At 35.1% G+C, this 19,004-nt stretch overlaps 1 protein-coding gene across 2 annotated transcripts; it reads left to right on the plus strand.

Annotated features, from left to right (window-relative positions):
- The first annotated feature begins 16,099 nt into the window (after window positions 1-16,099).
- Window positions 16,100-18,906, plus strand: LOC120189410 (DDB1- and CUL4-associated factor 8). 2 transcript variants are annotated; one of them, XM_039192699.1, is made up of 6 exons: window positions 16,100-16,268; window positions 16,526-16,777; window positions 17,119-17,262; window positions 17,346-18,032; window positions 18,110-18,364; window positions 18,520-18,906. In XM_039192699.1, the coding sequence occupies exons 1-5, from the start codon at window positions 16,158-16,160 to the stop codon at window positions 18,356-18,358; spliced, it is 1,443 nt and encodes a 480-aa protein (XP_039048630.1). In that variant the 5' UTR covers window positions 16,100-16,157; the 3' UTR covers window positions 18,359-18,364; window positions 18,520-18,906. The 2 variants fall into 2 exon arrangements, with proteins under 2 accessions (XP_039048630.1, XP_039048629.1); XM_039192698.1 differs by having other exon boundaries at window positions 18,517-18,540.
- Window positions 18,907-19,004: the final 98 nt, after the last annotated feature.

Genomic DNA, 19,004 nt, shown 5'->3' on the forward strand with positions numbered 1-19,004 from the left:
TCGTTGCATCAGAACAAGTAGAAGTCTAATCGGATCTGACATATGAAGAAGAACCAGTGAGAATATTGGCTTATGAAGTTAAACAGTTGAGGAATAAATCAGTTCCGTTGGTCAAAGTTCACTGGGGGAATCACAAAGTAGAGGAAGCAACGTGGGAGCGTGAAGAAGATATGCGTTATCAATACCCCTATCTGTTCGTGCAATGAAAATTCGAGGACGAATTTTTTAAGGGGGGGAGATTTGTAACATCCCTCATACCGGGTTAGTGATCAAATTGTGAGATTTTAATTTTAGTGACCAAATTAGATAAATTGAAAGTTCATGAACTGGATTAAAATATTTGGAGAAGGATAATTTTGCATATAAGGAAAAGTTAAGAGGGCAAACTAGTCTTTTATTAAGTAAATGAATTTAATATTATTTGGGGTTATCTTATAACCCACGTGGATGACATTTGGGAGAAAAATTAGAGTTCTAGACATTTCTCTCATCTTCTTCTTCTTCTTCCCCGTGAAGCCAAGCTAAAGGTGAGTTTTCTTGTGAATCAAATTCTTGATGAATTTAAGGTTGCTTATTGATCCTTAGATAACTAAGCTTAAGGAAAATGAGGTGTTAGAATTCAAATTAGAACATGTTGGAATGGGTTGGATTCTAGTATTGTTAAATTCTACATGGAGAATTAGATTTCTAAGTTTAGAAGTATTTAATGGATAATAATTAGTTTAAGTAAGAGTATGCAAGTTAGGGATATTAAAAGAGGGGAAATATAAAGTTTCAAGTAGAGTAAGAAGAGATTTCCGTGCTTAAATGACATTTCTGGGCAATGTGCATCGATGCACATTCATTATGCACCGATGCATCAATGATAAATCTTAGAAATTTGTTGAAGGTGCATCGATGCATATGAAGTGCATCGATGCATTAATTTAAATACAAACATCGAATGTCGTCAGTGCATCGATGCATAAGGAGTGCATCAATGCATTTCTAATAAAATGAACATCGAATGCCCTCAGTGCATCGATGCATCAGGAGTGCATCGATGCATGCCTCCATAAAAGATGAAAAAGTCTTTTCTTTTAGCCTAAGAAATGATAGTTTAGAATATACTAATTAGTATACTGATAAGTATCAATGAATTACTATGTAGATATCGAGCCTAAACGAGTTCTGGAACAATCGACAAGTAGGATCGATCGAGGAAAAAGAAAGGAAATATAGGTGAGTGCATATGCATAGCATGAATATAGTATTATAATCAGTTCTAGACTTATGATAAGTCTAGATTCAATATTTTAATAAATGATTACATTCCATATATGAAACATGATATAAGTTTTACCATATGCATTACATGACATGAATATGCAGGAAATGATATGCCTATGTGATAAAGGTATGAAAATACTATGTCTACGTGATACAAATTATGTGAAGTGTGAAAGCCCATGTTATGTAGATGAGAACTATAGGTATAGTTGGCATGCAAAAGGTAGAGGGTCTACGCGGTCCTTCGGGATATATATATATTCTGTGGAACATGTGTGAGTCTTGTAAGACACATACTGATCCCTAGTATATGTATATGATTCTTAAGGAATGATATGTGGTCCTTATGGACATTATTATATGGCACTACGGTGCAATTCTACGCGGTCCTTCGGGATATATATATATTCTGCGGAACATGTGTGAAGTCTTGTAAGACACATACTTGATCCCTAGTATATGTATATGATTCTTAAGGAATGATATGTGGTCCTTATGGACATTATTATATGGCACTACGGTGCAATTCTACGTGGCACTTCGGTACAATTATACGAGCTGTGGTGACAGCATAATGCACAACCTCACAATACTCACATACCTTAGGTTCTCAATATGATATCATGGGCCAATAAACTTATTAATACAAATTCATGAATGTTAAAGTAATATGCTTACAGGTATGGATATTGGTGATGTAAACTACATTGATTAAGTACATGCTTTCATCTCATTTCATATCATTATGACATTCTTATTACATTTCCTTGTTATTATTATTACATTGCCTTACTAAGTCGATGACTTAGCGTGTGAGTGTTTCACACGTAGGATCCAAGAAAATAGATGGGACACGTTAAATAACTGGACAACATTACTCCTGCAACCACCAGATCAGAAGCAACTTAATCAGTAGGTCATTTTGTTATGTAAATGGCAGTTGGCATATAATTAAAGGGTTAAGTTGTGTATGCTCTGAATATTTTGGTAAACTTATATTACAATATGTATATTATCGTATTTTCTTAATATAAGTTCAAATATTTTGCTATTATTTGTTAAGAGTTGTGTTTTAAAAGTCAATGTAATATCTCTGACTCATATCCGGGTCGGGTACGGGTTGGGGTGTTACAGATAAGGTTAGTATTTATTTGTTTAAATATTTTAAAGGTGTTCATAAATAAGTGCGCAATTTGAATTATTACATTTCGATACAGGTGTTTATCCCTGTTTTAGAACGTACTCATTGGCTTCTCGTCGAGATTCAGCTCCCATCCCTAAAGACAATAGTATATGACAGCATGATAAATTACATATCATTGTCTGATTTGAGAGATATTATTAAGGGATGGAGCTCTCATTTGGCTAAATTCTTGGATACAATTAATTATTGGACTAATTCTGGAAACAAGAAGCCAAAGAAGTTCAATGTTACAGTTATCAGAGACGAGACCGCGCTACAACAAACGAAGAAAGCCAGAGGGGATTGTGGTCCTCTCGTATGCATGTGCTTGGAGCGTTTGACGACAGGAAGTACACAGTTTCTACCTCACACCGATAGAGATAGAGGTGCAGTAGGCTTGTGGTTTCGGCATTTTATGGCTAGAACGATATATGCGAGACGCTGCCTACCTGCATCCGCGTTATGAAAGTGTCCATAAACAATTTGTAAGTCAAATGCAAGTGTTGTTAAACATATATACTCTTTTTGGTTAAGTAGCTAGAATTCAATAATTTGATGTTTGTAGGTTTTAGATGTGTAGAAAGTGTTGTTGATTCAATGTTTTGTTTCTGCAGGTTAATCCTGAAGTGACCTGCGTGAAATGGATGTATGGGTACAAAAGTCGATTCAATAATTGATGAGGAAATAATTCTTATTATTATTTTTTGATTGTTTAATTGATTTGTAAAAGATGATTTATAAATGTTGATTTGTTTAATTGATGTGTACATAATTATTAATTGTGCTTGTTTAATTGATTGAAATGTAATAGTTGATTTGTTGATTTCAATATGCATTATGTTGAATGCAAAACAGACTATCGCAACGCGGAAATGACTATCGTAACGAGAGAATCGCAATGCGAAATGAAAATCGCAACGAGAGAATCGCAATGCTAAAATGAAAATCGCAATGCGAAATTATTTTCGCGTTGCGATAGTCATTTCCGTGTTGCGATAGTCATATTCGCGTTGCGATTTCCGTGTTGCGATAGTCAAATGAATGTCTAATAAGTGATAACAACTGAACATATCATAGCAATGTTCAAACTCAAGTTACTAATACATGCCTAACTGAAAATGTTAAAAGTTCACACATAATGTACACATAATACAACGTTTGCATTTAAAAATCACCTAAGTTAACAGTCCCAAAAGGTGAAGCCGGTTGTGATTGGGATTTTGATGAGGATCCATATTTTGGTAGAGGAAAAGATGATTGTGATGGCACTGGTGATCCACATGTCAACCTTGTATGACCACTTTCCTTGCACCGACTACATGTCGATCTCTTCTTCTCTTCACCCTTAGACGGTATACGATCGTGACTTTTTGGTCGGCCAGGTAGCCTTCTGTCCATGGCTGGTGGCAAAACTGTTTGTAAGTCATCTGGTATATCCCACTCAAAAGGATGTGGAATAGGGTAGACAATCTCGACATAAGTCTGTCGATATACTTCTGTAGTGTAGCAATCCACAGCGTATGCGCTTGAATCATCTTGGTTTAGATGAAGAGTAACTTTTATAACATGGCCACACGGATAACCAGATGTTTTCCGTTTCATACAACTACACGTCTTTGCATTTAGATCGACAAGCCCATTTAAGTTATTATCCAGTACTTCAAACAAAGTGTTTGAACATGGTTCAACTCTCCATGACGTTGACTTCACAACACGTTTCGTTATCTTTTTTTCAGTCCATGGTGTAACACGATGTTCCAATGTTCCTGTAAATTTAAATAAATAATACTTAGTAAAATATATGATAAGTTACGAATTTAAAGTAATAATACATGCATGGTTTCTTTTCTTGTAGTACCACTGTTGAATAGAAGCTCGAAAAAACTCCATTAATATAGTAATGGGTAATTTCCGGGAATGACGACTTAGAGCATTGATTGATTCTGCACTATTAGACGTCATGAAACCATATCTTGTTCCAAGTTGATGTACACTTGACCATCTTTCAAACCTGACATCTTCTAGAGTTTGAGCACACTGAGGCAAAACACGTCTTAAACAGTTTATATGCTTATTAAAATCCACTTCCCGATATGCTTTTACAGCCTTCCAGTATGTCCATTTGTGATTTTTTATACCAGCAGACCTTGATTTTAGATTTCTATACAAATGAACACCACAAAGTCCATGAAAAGCATCTGGGAAACACTTTCTAACAGTGTTGTCAATTGAGTTTGCCCTATCGGATATGATTGTCAGATTGCTAATAGGACCTATGCAATCCCTAAGATGCCCTATAAACCATGTCCATGAATTAGAGGTTTTAGATTTGCCAACCCCGTAAGTTATTGGCAGTATCCCATTATTAGCATCCATGACTACTGCTAATAAGTTTACTCCAAGGTATCGACCTTTTAAATATGCTCCGTCAACTATAATAACTGGGCGCATGCAAGTAATAAACGAACGAATCTACAAAATCATATACACAAAAAATATAATCATTTAAATGTGAAATGCATGTAACTAACAAAAATGAGTCAACAAAATTATATTGATTTACTAACCGCAGCACCAATGGCGATAAACAGCAACTCAAAGCGTCTATCTCTATCTGTTTTGATATGAGTTACCGACCAAAGATTTTCAGCTTTAAATTGTGACAATAAGCCGGCAGTTGGGCAAACGATGCTTCTGGCAACCCCCTCAACAATTCCAAGGCATAACATTTGGCTCTTCAAGCTTGAGAATATAAGATACTAATCTTGAACCGAGCATTCATGTCAGTCATAATTTCTTGTCCCCGATATACCCTGCCATTCAAAAACATTAACTCAGCCAGAAACCACCCAACACCTTTTTTGTTTTCCTGTCTATGGTGAGGAAAAACATGGGTTCTTGAACATGTATGTTTATCAATAAAATTCCTAACTTGAAACATTTAGCAATCTTTTATCCTCTTTGCAATCATACGCCACGTACAGTTTTTGTCAATCATACACCTTGTTTCGAAATGATCTTTGCTTGATTTGTTAACTTTTAGTTGATAGACATCTTTCACACATTTCATATACAAAGTTATCTTCAAGTCTTCCTTTGTATCAAAACAATCATCTTTCTTGATACGAATAATTTTGTGTAACAATCAACTGCTATCTTTACCAACTCTTCTTCCGGTATCTGAAGTAATTCTGACATATTCCAGTTATACTCCCGTGGCATTTTCTTCGGGGACTTTTCTTTGGGGATTTCTTCTTCTTCTTTTTCTTCTTCAGGGTTATATGAATTACAGAATGGATGTTCAACATGTTCATTTACAGTCGTAACTTCCTCCTCATTATCATCAACAACATCTTCCTTGGCAACGGCTATTTCATCATTAAAATTCGGGTATTGACCAATATCAAAATCATTACACGCAGGGTTTGTTTCTTCTTCTGAAAAATCATCAAAATCTGAGTATTGACCAAGATCAAAGTCCGGGTATTGACCAAGATCAAATTTCGAATACTTACTAATACTCACAATTTTTTCTGTTGGCTCATCATCGTCTAACTGGTCAATACGAAAACCGGAATTTGGTACTGAAAGTTTATTGAGATTTGGATTAGGGAAAGGTTGTGGGTTTTGAGATTGTGTTTGGTATTGTAAATGTGGTTAAACAATATTTGTTTGGTGATGAAATTGTGGTGGAACCATTAAATTTTGAGCACCATAAACTATGGTTGAAAAACTTAGTTGATTACTACCCGCTACTGACCTAACTTCACTACTTCTAGGTTCAACAACATACAATGTAACATCATCACTTGAAACACTAATGTAAGCAATGAATCGTTCAACATCTTCATTGTCGGTTAACAAATAAACTTTATAATTTCTCTGATAAGATAGCCTAAATCCACTTAGGGGCTCTAAATTCAATTTATTTGCAACACGTAACATTAGAGTTTCATAAGTTAACTTTTTTAATGACAGTTTTAGTTGAAGATTCATGGGTAAAGGTATATATTGTAAAACACCATGAGCATTCTCCCATGACCCTCCAAAACACAAATCTATCCAAACATGATCAACATTAGATGATTTCATTATTGTAAATTAATTTACTAAACAAACGAGCTGCAAAACTAAAACCTGTTGCCGGATGGGGAAGGATGGGGAATGATGTCGTTGGATATAGGAACAGATGTCGCCGGAGAGAGTGATAGATGGAGATGGAATGAGTTGTAATTTAGGGATTTAGGTTATGAGTTGATGCTGCTGCGTAGTTATATACCCAAAACATTTATGTTGCGAAACTAAAACCTATTGCGAATTCAGAAATCGAGTTGCGAATTTGAAATTCAGTATTGCGATAGTCAGAATCGCGTTGCGATAGTCAGAATCGCGTTGCGATAGTCATAATCGCGTTGCGATAGTTAGATTCGCGTTGCGATTTACATATTCGCATTGTGATTTACGTATTCGCATTATGATTTACGTATTCGCATTGCGATTTACGTATTCGTATTACGATTTACGTATTCGCATTACGATTTACTTATTCGCATTGCGAATTAGGAAAATCGCAACGCGAATTTGTAAAATCGCAATGTCATAGTCAGAATCGCGTTGCGAATCTGGAAACTGATTTGCGATACCGGAGATCGCGTTGCGAATTATCGATCGCATTGCGATTTAGTTGGTCATTTTGGCAAATCCAAAAAAAGTTGGTTAAAATCGTATATTATAAGGCATTTTTGGTCACTGAGGTTATTTTCTCAATTATAAAATATCCTCATGAGTCATTTATAGTGGACATGCCCACTATATATAACACCTAGCTCAACTAACTAACCCAACTTTACAGGATTCAGTTATAACAAATTAAAAAAAACAATTACAATTAATCAGCTACAGACAGATATATTATAAAACACTAATATTCTCTGGGCTTTCTAATGACCTGAAATGCCACTTCAACATTTTCCTGGAAACTTAAATCTGCTTCAACATTTTCCTGGCAACTCAAATATGCTTCTTATGACTGCAACCACTGATTTCTGTCCATGACTTCACACCAAGGCGAGAGCGCATGTCACTGAATATTGCAGGTGGAAATGGCTTGGTGAGTATATCAGCCACCTGCTCTGCAGAAGGCACAAAATTGACACTCAGTTGTTCAGCCAGAACTTTCTCCCTCACAAAATGAACATCAATTTCTACATGCTTTATATGGGCATGGTGTGTCGGATTTTCTGCCATTGAAATTGTAGAGGTGTTATCACACCACACAACTGGCTTTCCACTATATTAACCCCAATTTCATCAAGTAGCTGTTCAATCCAAATTAATTCAGAGACAGAATTGGCAAGGCTTCTATATTTTTTTCTGATGTAGAGCTAGACACAACACTTTGCTTCTTGGAGAACCATGCAATTGGATTTCCTCTAAGATACACACAATAATCTGTTGTGGATCGTCTATCTTCCACTGAGGCTGCCCAGTCTGCATCAGTGTAGCAGATTAGACTGAAGTTTCCAGCTTGAGTGAAAAATATACCATGCTCAATTGTGCCACTGAGATACCTCAATATGCGCCTTACTGATCTCCAATGTGTATCACATGGGCTATTCATGTACTGACTAACCTTGTTAACTGCGTAGGCTATGTCAAGTCTTATTAAACACATATATTGCAAGCCTCCCATAATGCTACGGTAGAGATGAACATCTCCAAATAACTGCCCATCATTTGCCTTAAGCTTGGGAGTAAGAACCATAGGAGTAGGTGTAGGTGCTGACTCATCTAGGTTTGATCTTTTTAATAAATCAGAAATATACTTCTTCTGATTTAAGATCAAGCCTTCTGAAGTAATAAATCAGAAATATACTTCTTCTGATTTAAGATCAAGCCTTCTGAAGTATGCTCAACTTGCATTCCAAGAAAAAGCTATAGCCGACCCAAATCTTTGAGAGAGAACTCCTTAATGATTGCTTGTACTATGGCATCCACTTCTATTTCCTGACTTCCTATGATGACTATATCATCAACATACACCATTAAGAGCACTTGAGAACATGCTGAATTCCTAATAAATATATAGGAGTCAGCTGTTGAAACAGTGAAACCAAGGCTTTCAACCAAAAATTTTCTCAGGGTCTCAAACCAAGCCCTGGGAGCTTGCTTAAGCCCATAAAGTGCCTTTCTTAAACAACACACTAACTCCTTTCCATCTTCACTTTTCTGCTCAAATCCTGGAGGCTGTCGCATGTAAATTTCCTCAGTTAATTTTTCATTGAGGAATGCGTTGTTAATGTCAATCTGTCTAAGTGGCCAATTTTTTATAACAGTAACAGCCATAACAGTCCTTATTGTATTAGCTCGAATAACAGGGTTGAATGTCTTAGAAAAATCTCTTCCTATCGTTTGTGAATAACCCTTGGCAACCAGACGGGCCTTCAACCTGTCAACTGATCCATCAGACTTCTTCTTCACTTTAAAAAGCCACTTGCAACCCACTGCTTTGTGTGTTGGTGGCAAAGTGATGCAATGCTTCATAGACATTAGCTGGCTCTTGAGGGCTTGTCTCAGCAAGCAACACTTAAGGCTTAAAGATACCAGTCTTCCCACGGGTGACCATGGAATGAACATTCTGAACTACTCGTGATGGTGGTGGTGGTGGTGATGATGATGATGTTGATAATGGAAGTGATGGAGTTTCATCATGTGATGAATATGTGGATATACGTGATGTAGCGGTCGTGAAAGGATGAGATGAGGATGATATGGAATGTTGCAATGGAGAAATATTATGTGATGACGAAGCGAATGGATGTGATGATGTTGATGGTGATAGAGATGGTAATAAAGATGGTAAATTTGAAAGATGAGATGATAATATAGGAGATGACAAATCTGGCCCATGCTGTGGTAATATGAAAAATGACAGAACTGTCTTATGACTGTGTGTGCTATTAGAAGAAAGAAATGAAGGAAAGAATAAACTGTTTTGGGAACTAATGGTTTTAGTACTGGGTTATTTTTTGACATGTTCTAGTAGGGTTGTTCACCTTTGGCAGAGTGAAAGTGCTAGAATGGTTTAGGTGTTGTTGATAAGGAAACTCATTTTCTTAAAAATGAACATGTCTTGACACATAGACTCGACCACTAGAATCTAAGCATTTGTATCCCTTGTGAGCAGGGGAGTACCCTAAGAATACACAGACAGATGATCTAAATTAAAGTTTATGTTGATTGTAAGGTCTTAAAAATGGGTAACACACACAACCAAAAACCCTCAGAAAATTATAGTCTGGTGTTTTATGAAAAATCTTTTCATATGGTGAAATGCCAGCCAACGCTCGTGTAGGTAATCGATTAACAAGAAATACTGCACTAGAGAAAGTATCATTCCAGAAACTTAAAGGCATTGAAGCTTGAGCTAGCATAGAAAGACCTACCTCAACTATTTGTCGATGCTTTCTTTCTACCAAGCCATTATGTTATGACGTGTGAGGGCATGATAACCTGTGCACAATGCCTTGCTCCTTCATGTAGGCTTGAAGAGCACAAAACTCACCCCCTCCATCTGACTGGAACACTTTGAGCTTAACACCAAACTGTCTTTATACTTATCTATGAAATTGAAGAAAATTAGACTTGACCTCAGATTTTTGTTTTAAAAAATAAATCCAAGTATACCTACTATGAGCATCAGTGAAAGCAACATAGTACCTAAACCCATTAGAGTAGACAGGAGCAAGGCCCCATACATCAGATACTACAAGCTCTAAGGGTTGTGTATAATAAGTGTGTGAATCAAAAAATGGCAACTTATGTGACTTAGCAAGTTGACAAGCTTTACACAACACTTGTTCTTTATTAGCATAAAAGGGAATTACATTATAGTGTTTTAGAGCAAAAAGTAAAACCTCTTTAGAGGGGTGACCAAGCCTTTTGTACCATATATCCATATACACTCTACTATTAACAATATGACAGCTTATTAAAGACAAAAAGTTATGAGCAGAATCATTAATATGAGCAGAATTATTAACAGGAGCAGAATTATTAATACAAGCAGAATTATTAACAAAATCAGAATTATTAATACAAGCAGAATCATCAATACAAGCAGAATCATCAATACGAGCAGAATTATTAATAGGCGCAAAATTATTAACACGAGCAGAATTATTAATAGGCACATAATTATTAACAGGAGCGGAATTATTAATACGAGCAGAATTATTATTAATAGACGTAGAATTATTAATAGGCAAACAAGTGTCATTTTCAACAGACTTATTCATAACAACATTGAATTTATACAGTTCTCCATCTTCACTCCCTTTTAACATAATTCTTTGAGTGTGCAGGTCTCGAACTTGACATAAATTAGGATAAAATTCAAGCAGAACCTGATTGTCCTGAGTGAATTTGGAAACAAATAACAGATTTTTAGTGATATTAGGAATATACATCAATTTATTTAAATGAAATCTATTGGAATTAACACAAAAGAAAGAATGACTAGTGCTCTGTATTGGTAGAGAATTACCATTACCAACAATCACACTACTTGTTCCAGGGTGAGTGTCTTTAAACTGTAAATTATTAAGGTCTTTAGTTATATGATGTGTTTCTCCAGAATCTAGATACCAAGCATTATCATCTACAGTTTCAGGTGTAGCTATGTAAGTTTGAGATGGGACATGAGGTTGAGTAGAAGCTGTGAATTGTGATGGATGCCCAGAAGAAAATGAGGGCATATTGTAAGGAGGAGGGCAGACCTGATGGTGAAAATTAAAGGGAAAAACTTGTGGATGAAAAATAAAACCTTGAGGGGCTGTTATTGAAGGTGAAGAGCCATGATACATCGAGTTATAGGGGAAATTATAAGGAGTGAATTTGTCATTGCTTGAATTATATGATCTGACATTGGCTTGAACATTAGAATAGCCTTTATTATTGCTATTTTGTGGAGGTCGAGATGACTTATTCTTGTAACTCATGGCAAAACTATATTAGTATTTTTCCACAAGATGTCCCATTCTACCATAAAATTAACACTGTGGTCTAGAGGATGAAAAATGCCCTCGGTCTCTAGCCCTATTACTATTATTATTATTATTAAAATTTTGACTAGCATTATCAAGAAATTCACCCTTGTTTTGGTACTCTGACTTATTATTAGAGATCACTTGATCGTTTGTAGCTTGAGTAGCAATATGAGCACATGTTGTGACATGATTAAAAGACTGTGTCTGTCTAGTGTCAGCATCTAGGAGTATGGTGCTCACAGACCTTAAATCTGGAGGAGTGGGAGTAGCAGTTATAACAGTGATAACCTGTTCAAACTCAGGTGGTAACCCATTCAAAATAGCAGTGATATGTTCATGTTCTGATATTATCTCTCCACAGCTAGCTAGATTATCATAAACAGACTTTATTTTCATCAAGTAGTCTCTCATAGTTATCTCTCCCTTCCTCTGAGAATGAAGCATTCTCTTATAAGATATTAACCTAGAAGTAGTCTTGCGACTATATAATCTATGCAGTGTACTCCAGATTTCAGCTGCAATATTAAGGCCTATAAGATGAGGTAAAACTTCCTCACTAACAGTAGAAAATAACCATAAGGCAATAGCTCCATCTTGCTCCTCATACAGCTCATATTCAGGATTCAAACTAATTATTCCCTCAGAAGTAACATACTGTGTAGGCCAAGAAATATGTGAGTCTATATACTTCTGAAGTTTATGTGTTTTAATAGTGAGGAAAATCTGCTGATGCCAAATCAGGTAATTATGATCATCTAGAGTGACATTAATCTTTTTAGTAGAGAACAACCTATTAGAGGCAGTAATAGTAGAACTACAAGCAACATTTAAACTATTTTCATCCACAGTATTTGCCATACATAACGCAAAACAGGAAGAGAGCAAATCGTAAGCTATCAACCAGAGATCAGCAAGAAACAAGACGCAGACAACTAAACCAGCAAGAAACAAAAAACGATCTCACTAGAGTCAAAGATCCACCGTAGAGCAAGGAAAAATCAATAATGCGAGCATATACCAGAGACAACACGATAATCAACCTGAGAACACAGCAAGGATGAAAATCGATTTTATCAAGCGTCTGAAGGAAAACAACAGTAAGATTTGCCTCAATTTGAACTATTAGGGCAAGTGAAAGAGTAGCAACATAATTGATGAAGAACGGAAGTGAAAAATGCCAAAGAACAAAGATGAATCAAGATGCAGAATCACGAGGTTAATTGAAACCAGTAATAGAACAATCTCACCAGAATCGAAGAGCATAACCAAAGGAGAGTAGCAGGGAAAAAGACGTGATGAATAAAAAATCCAAATCGACGAGCAATCGGAGAGAAATCGACGAGAAAGCTGGTACGCAGAACGGAAGAAAAAAAGGCCGCAGGATCTCAGGCGAATGATACCATGATAGCAAAGCAACATAAACCTAGCAATGGCACTGAAAAAGAGAAAGAGGACCAAACAAAAAGGAAATAACGCATCTTTACTGGAAAAATAACAAAATGCAACAGAATTCCAAAATTACAAAATATCCTCATGGATCATGTATAGTGGGCAGATCCACTATATCTAACACCTAGCCCAACTGTACATGATTCAGTTATAACAAATTAACCAAAACGGTTACAATTAATCAGCATTAATAAGCTACAGATAGATATATTTATATTATAATACACTACTAATAAATACAATTAAGGGACCAAATTTGAAATCACCCTTTCTAATTTGTGGACCTTGTAGAAGCTCAATGGTGAGACAAGTGGATAATTGTCATTTGATGTTCATATGAAATCAATCATGTTAGTTGACTGGTCAAATTTTTGACAGTGAAAGAACTCACTAAATTAATAAAAAAAATATAGATATTTTATTTAAAGAAAATAAAAGTGAAAGTTGAATAGAAAACTGTGCCGTATTGATAGCATCTTCAGTTACGAAAAGAATCCACTAATATGCATTCCCACTGCATGACTTGCTTCAAATTTATCGAATATTTTAAATTTTACATTTTATAAAATTATGTGTGTTATAACATCCGTTTTAGAGATATTTCCCTAAAACATTAAATCTATAGAGTTAAATAAATCCTTAATATGGTAGTTAATATACAATATAGCTTGAAATAATAATCGCCTTTTCATGAAACAGTTAATACAATAATAAAATAAATTATTATAATCCAAACAATATTGGTAACAAAAATTGTTTTATCTTATCTCGTTCCACCACATAATAATCTTTAACAGAAAAAGACACATTCTCTTCGTTATGTTTAAATTTATTTTTTTGCTATAAAACTAATTATTATAAATTGGTTTGTTTGTACATCGTAATGATTAGTTTTGATTGCAGTTAGATGACTTAATCTGTCGTACAAATCAAATTAAACTTATTTTGCTTAACCCTAATTTAAACCATAGAGGCAAAGAAAAGGAAGGAAGTGAGAAAAAAGCAAAGAAAGAAAAGGACAAGACAATAAGGCATATGGTTGGTAACGGACTTTCGGTTTTCTCATTCTGTTACGGATAAGGACAGAGAGGATCCGGTAACGGAATTGAGAAACAAACGGCCGTTTTCAATTCATTGGTATCGTATACTATTCTAACGCTCCATGAAACAACAAACCTAATCATAATCCCTATTTCTTAACGTATGTAGTACGCGAGTTGATTTGGTTGCTTTCCAAGCATGACAAATGCATGCACCTAAACCGTTAACACAAGCACTATTTCGAGTAAATGTTACAAATCAATAAACCAAGTAAATTAATATTACGTCTAACGTTGTCAATAATTTTTAGTTAAAAATTCTTAGTTGATATCTTGTATCTCTTAGATTTTAGGTTCAATACATATTAAAAATAAAATTTATATGACCCCTCCACTAAGTAGGAATTATTAAAAAAAAAGTATTAAGTCTCATGTTTTCAATAATATAGTTGCACATCTTATTATATACATCTTTTGAAAATAAAACAATAATATTGTGACACAGGGCTTTCGCCTCATTATTCTCACATATTTATATATATATATATATATATATATATATATATATATATATATTGGACATAGATAATGTATGATATAGATTCATCAACTTGGCACATGATTCAATCACATTGGAGTTGTAGATCCAAAGGCGATCCTTTGTGAGCCATGAAGATGGGCGGTGTCACCTATGCTGTGCTAAGTAGTGCGGGCGTAATGGTTTGGCCGAAAGTTGAATGCAAATTGACACTGTGGACATTTTGGCCCAAATCCTTGGGAGGGGAGTCCTCTCACCCTCCAAATTCAACATTACCTATACTAAGGTCTAGGTTATCAATAACTAAATAATAAAAAAATAAATATTTTTTACCATATCTATAAAGTTAGGTTATCAGAAATGGGGTGGACCACAAAGCAATCTTGAATTTAGGATTTCTACCCGACGGTCAAGCATTACATCAAGCAGGTGGTTGGTGCAGTCTAAAACCATAGACTAGTGTTTGACTAGTTAATTTTTTATGTTGGTTGCCGAAAACTTATGTTATTTACCTCTTTGAATGCATGACTACAAATGACTATTAATGGAACTAGATGGTAAATAAAAATATAAGAATTTTGTATTCAATTTTAAATCAAAAAAGTTACAACTAAAAGAGAAATGTTATCATGTCAACGATAAACATAATAATATTTTGTAAAAATATATTAAATTTTAAAATTTCAGAATCTTAATTTAATTAAATTGTTAGAGAGTCCCTATATCTGTTATAAATTCTTATTTTTTAAATTTATTTATTTTATTAAAGGAGTCCTACTGTAAATATTTTAAATCTAGTGATATTTGCTTGATGTGGACCGTCGACCCAGCTGTTCTAAGACCGAGAGAGACATGGCTGCCTTTGGTTTGAAGCTTGATGAGGTGCCAAGGTGGGACTCAATTAATTATTCTGCCTACTTTTGATGGAGTTGTATGCATGAATTTTGCCGCCTACCCACTGGCTACTCTATTTTCATTGGAGTATACTATACACATATGTATCCGTAATTTTATACATGATAGATAAAAGGGAATTGACAAGATAAACGTTTTAAAAAATATATATAAAATCATATATTTTAATAAATATTTTTTATATTTTTATTAAAATATAATTTTATCATCCTAAAATTTTATATATTGTATCATAACATAAAATTATGTGTTTTTTATTGCTTATATTTATAATTGTTTTAATATATTTAGAGGGCTTAATTCTTATATTTATGTTTGAATATGAATAATAGGTGAATATATGATATCAATATGTAATTAGAGATTTTAATATTTGATTTTGAGGGTCTAATTAAAAGATTAAATCATTTAAAAGATAATAATAATTCTTGTTGAACATGTTATTTAATTTCTATTTTTTAAATCCAAAATCAAGCCATATTGGGCTCAGTTCACTCAATTTTTCGGTGGCTTCTGACATAGGAATGGATATTTGCCGACGAGTTTTAATCCAATAAAACTTAAGGAAACGGGTTTTGACCCGATCAGGAAAAGGCTACGTATTCGTCGCGCTTTCTACACAAGGGTGCACAATTCGTAAGCCACCACCAAGCAAGAACCCAGAACTAAAATGATCTGTACAGCGTGAACATGGTTCATCATTGATGAATTGAAATATGGAGACGACAAGTTTAAAGAGAATTAAACATGGTTTTTCAGAGATCATCAACCGCGAAATGGGTCTTTGCACCCCCAAAAGCTTTGCTCGCTATTTCTCTGCTTCTCAGGTTTCATAGCTTATTCTTCTGGGTCTTTCTTTTTCCCCCTTCTGTTGAAATACTTTGATCACTGCATCAAATGTATTATGAAAAGGAATCATCTCTAGAATAATTAGAAATTCTGTGTGTTTCTTTGATGGTGTATGTTGGATGGAATTCCATACGAAATGGGTATGATTTGTTTTTCAGTATGAACTCAAATTTGATCTAAAATTCTGGGTATTATTAAGATTCGGTAGTTCTTTATTGTTTGTGTTTTGGTACAGGTTATACTGGAAAATTTTGACCTTTATGGGAAACTAAACGGCCATGAGGGATGTGTGAACACTGTGGAATTCAACTCCACTGGTGACATCCTAGTGTCTGGTTCTGATGATAAACATGTTATGTTCTGGAACTGGGCTGCTAAAAGCAAAACGTTTTCATATGCTTCCGGCCACTTTGACAACATATTTCAGGCAAAATTTATGCCCTTCAATGATGATAAGAGAATAATCACTTCTGCTGCTGATGGCCAGGTAGTGAAGTTCTTTGCTTCTATTTATACTTGATTTGATCCTCGATGCTAGTCAATGTTGCTCGGTCTTATCCTCTTAAGTAGAGTTTGAATATGGTTATGTGTTTGGCACAAGTATATTCAATTTTAAAATTTTATCGGTTCGTCAAGTATGGTATCCCATGCCCATTTTGGAATTGTGTCTAACACATGGTGTCAGAAATGGATACTTAAAGAAAAATGAAGTGCCAAAGTAATATAGATGCTAGTATTAGGTTATTGTTACTCATTCAGAAAAAAAGTTATTTAAACAAAGAATCTAGTAATGAGTTTGACTGTATAAAAGTTTTCCTCTTGTTTCAGGTGAGGCTTGGAGAGATTTCGGAGAATGGTCATGTTAAAACGAGAAAGTTGGGAAAGCATCAGGGTCGAGTGCACAGCCTTGCTATTGAACCCGGAAGTCCATACATATTCTTTAGTTGTGGTGAAGATGGCTTAGTTCAACATGTTAGTTAATTTAATTGAAATTGCAACTTATAGCTTCAGTTCATTTTAGGTTTTGTTGTTATTCTTGCTATTTTGTGTTGCAGTTTGATCTGCGATGTGGTTCTGCTTCAAAGCTATTCCACTGCTTCTCGTTTGAAGAAGCTAATAGGCAACCTTTAAACATGAGGTTAAATGCCATCGTAATTGATCCAAGGAATCCAAATTACTTTGCTATAGGAGGTTCTGATGAATATGCGCGCGTCTATGATATCAGAAGATATCCATTGGATGCATCTAATGTTTCAGACACACCAGTGAACGTATTTTGCCCTCGTCATCTGCTTCACTCTAACCATATTCATATTACAGGGTTAGCTTATTCTAACACAAGTGAACTACTTGTTTCTTACAATGATGAGTTGATTTACTTATTCCAAAAGAACATGGGGCTCGGACTTCCTCCGGTATCTCTCGAATCTGAAACTCATCAGAGAGATGAGGAGCCGCAAGTTTATGTGGGTCACAGAAATTCACGGACAGTCAAAGGAGTGAGTTTTTTTGGCCCCAAAGATGAATATGTGATGAGCGGTTCCGATTGTGGCCATATATTTATTTGGAAGAAGGTGGACGCTAAGCTTGTTCGTGTAATGTTAGGTGACCGAAATGTAGTAAATCATCTTGAGCCCCATCCATATATGCCTTTTTTTGCTACTTGTGGAATTGATAAAAATGTGAAGCTCTGGGCTCCTACAGCCCGTGATGAACCTGCACTGCCTAACAACTTGAAGAAGGTATCATCTCATATTTGATAGTTAATGAGGTGATTAACGAATGCCTATTTTCTCGTACTTATATTCTCTATATACAGATCATGGAGTCCAATAGACAGAGTAGAGAAGATCAGTCGCCTGTAACACTTGCCCCTGATGTTATAATGCATGTTCTCCGCCTACAGAGGCGACAGATGTTTGGATATGTAGAAAGGAGGTATAGTAGTGCTGATCTTGAAAGTGATGAAGACAATGGGGATGAAGATCATATTTCAGGGCTCTCCAATGACATTGCAGTTTCTGAAGAGGATCCTGATGATAACTCGGGAGATTGCAAGATCAGCTAATGTCTTGTAAGTTGAAATTTAAAGTTCTTTCGATTTATTTCTTCTGGGGACATGGAAAATAATGTTTCTTTACATGATTATGAAGATACAGAATCAAGAATCGTAAAATATTTTGATAATATCAAGCTTTCGTATGATCTCTCTTCTTCTAATGTTAGTAGGGGAGCTATCTATGATGAAGAGTTTTCGCTTCAAGAATGGTGTTGCCTCTGGAAACTAGTGTTTGCATTCAGAATGAATGCTTACAAGTATTCCGGATTTTATATCTCCCGTCTTGGTGGTTCTCAATTTTCAAACAATTCTCCATTATGATTAGATTTGTGACGTTGTACAATGACCATCTTTCTATCAATATTTATTCATGAAGTGTTGGTGTTCGGTGGTTCATTGCTGTTATGGTTACCATGGCTCCTCTTTCTGGAGTAGGGCAAAATCGGATATCGATTACCGCCTCTACAACAAGAAGCGAAATAGAGCATGAATCAAAACAAGCAAATATAGGTGTTTCTTGGTTTTGCAAGTATCAACAGGTTTCTTTTCTTTTTTTATTTATGTTGCCTGACAAAGAACTAGCTGAAAGAGTACATTGCTACTCTTTATTGTTGGTTATATTTTAGATAATATAAGTTCTCAAGTTTTGCAATCT

This window comes from Hibiscus syriacus, unplaced genomic scaffold (genome assembly GCF_006381635.1).
Source record: "Hibiscus syriacus cultivar Baekdansim isolate YM2019G1 unplaced genomic scaffold, ASM638163v2 tig00116954_pilon, whole genome shotgun sequence".
NCBI lineage: Eukaryota > Viridiplantae > Streptophyta > Magnoliopsida > Malvales > Malvaceae > Hibiscus > Hibiscus syriacus.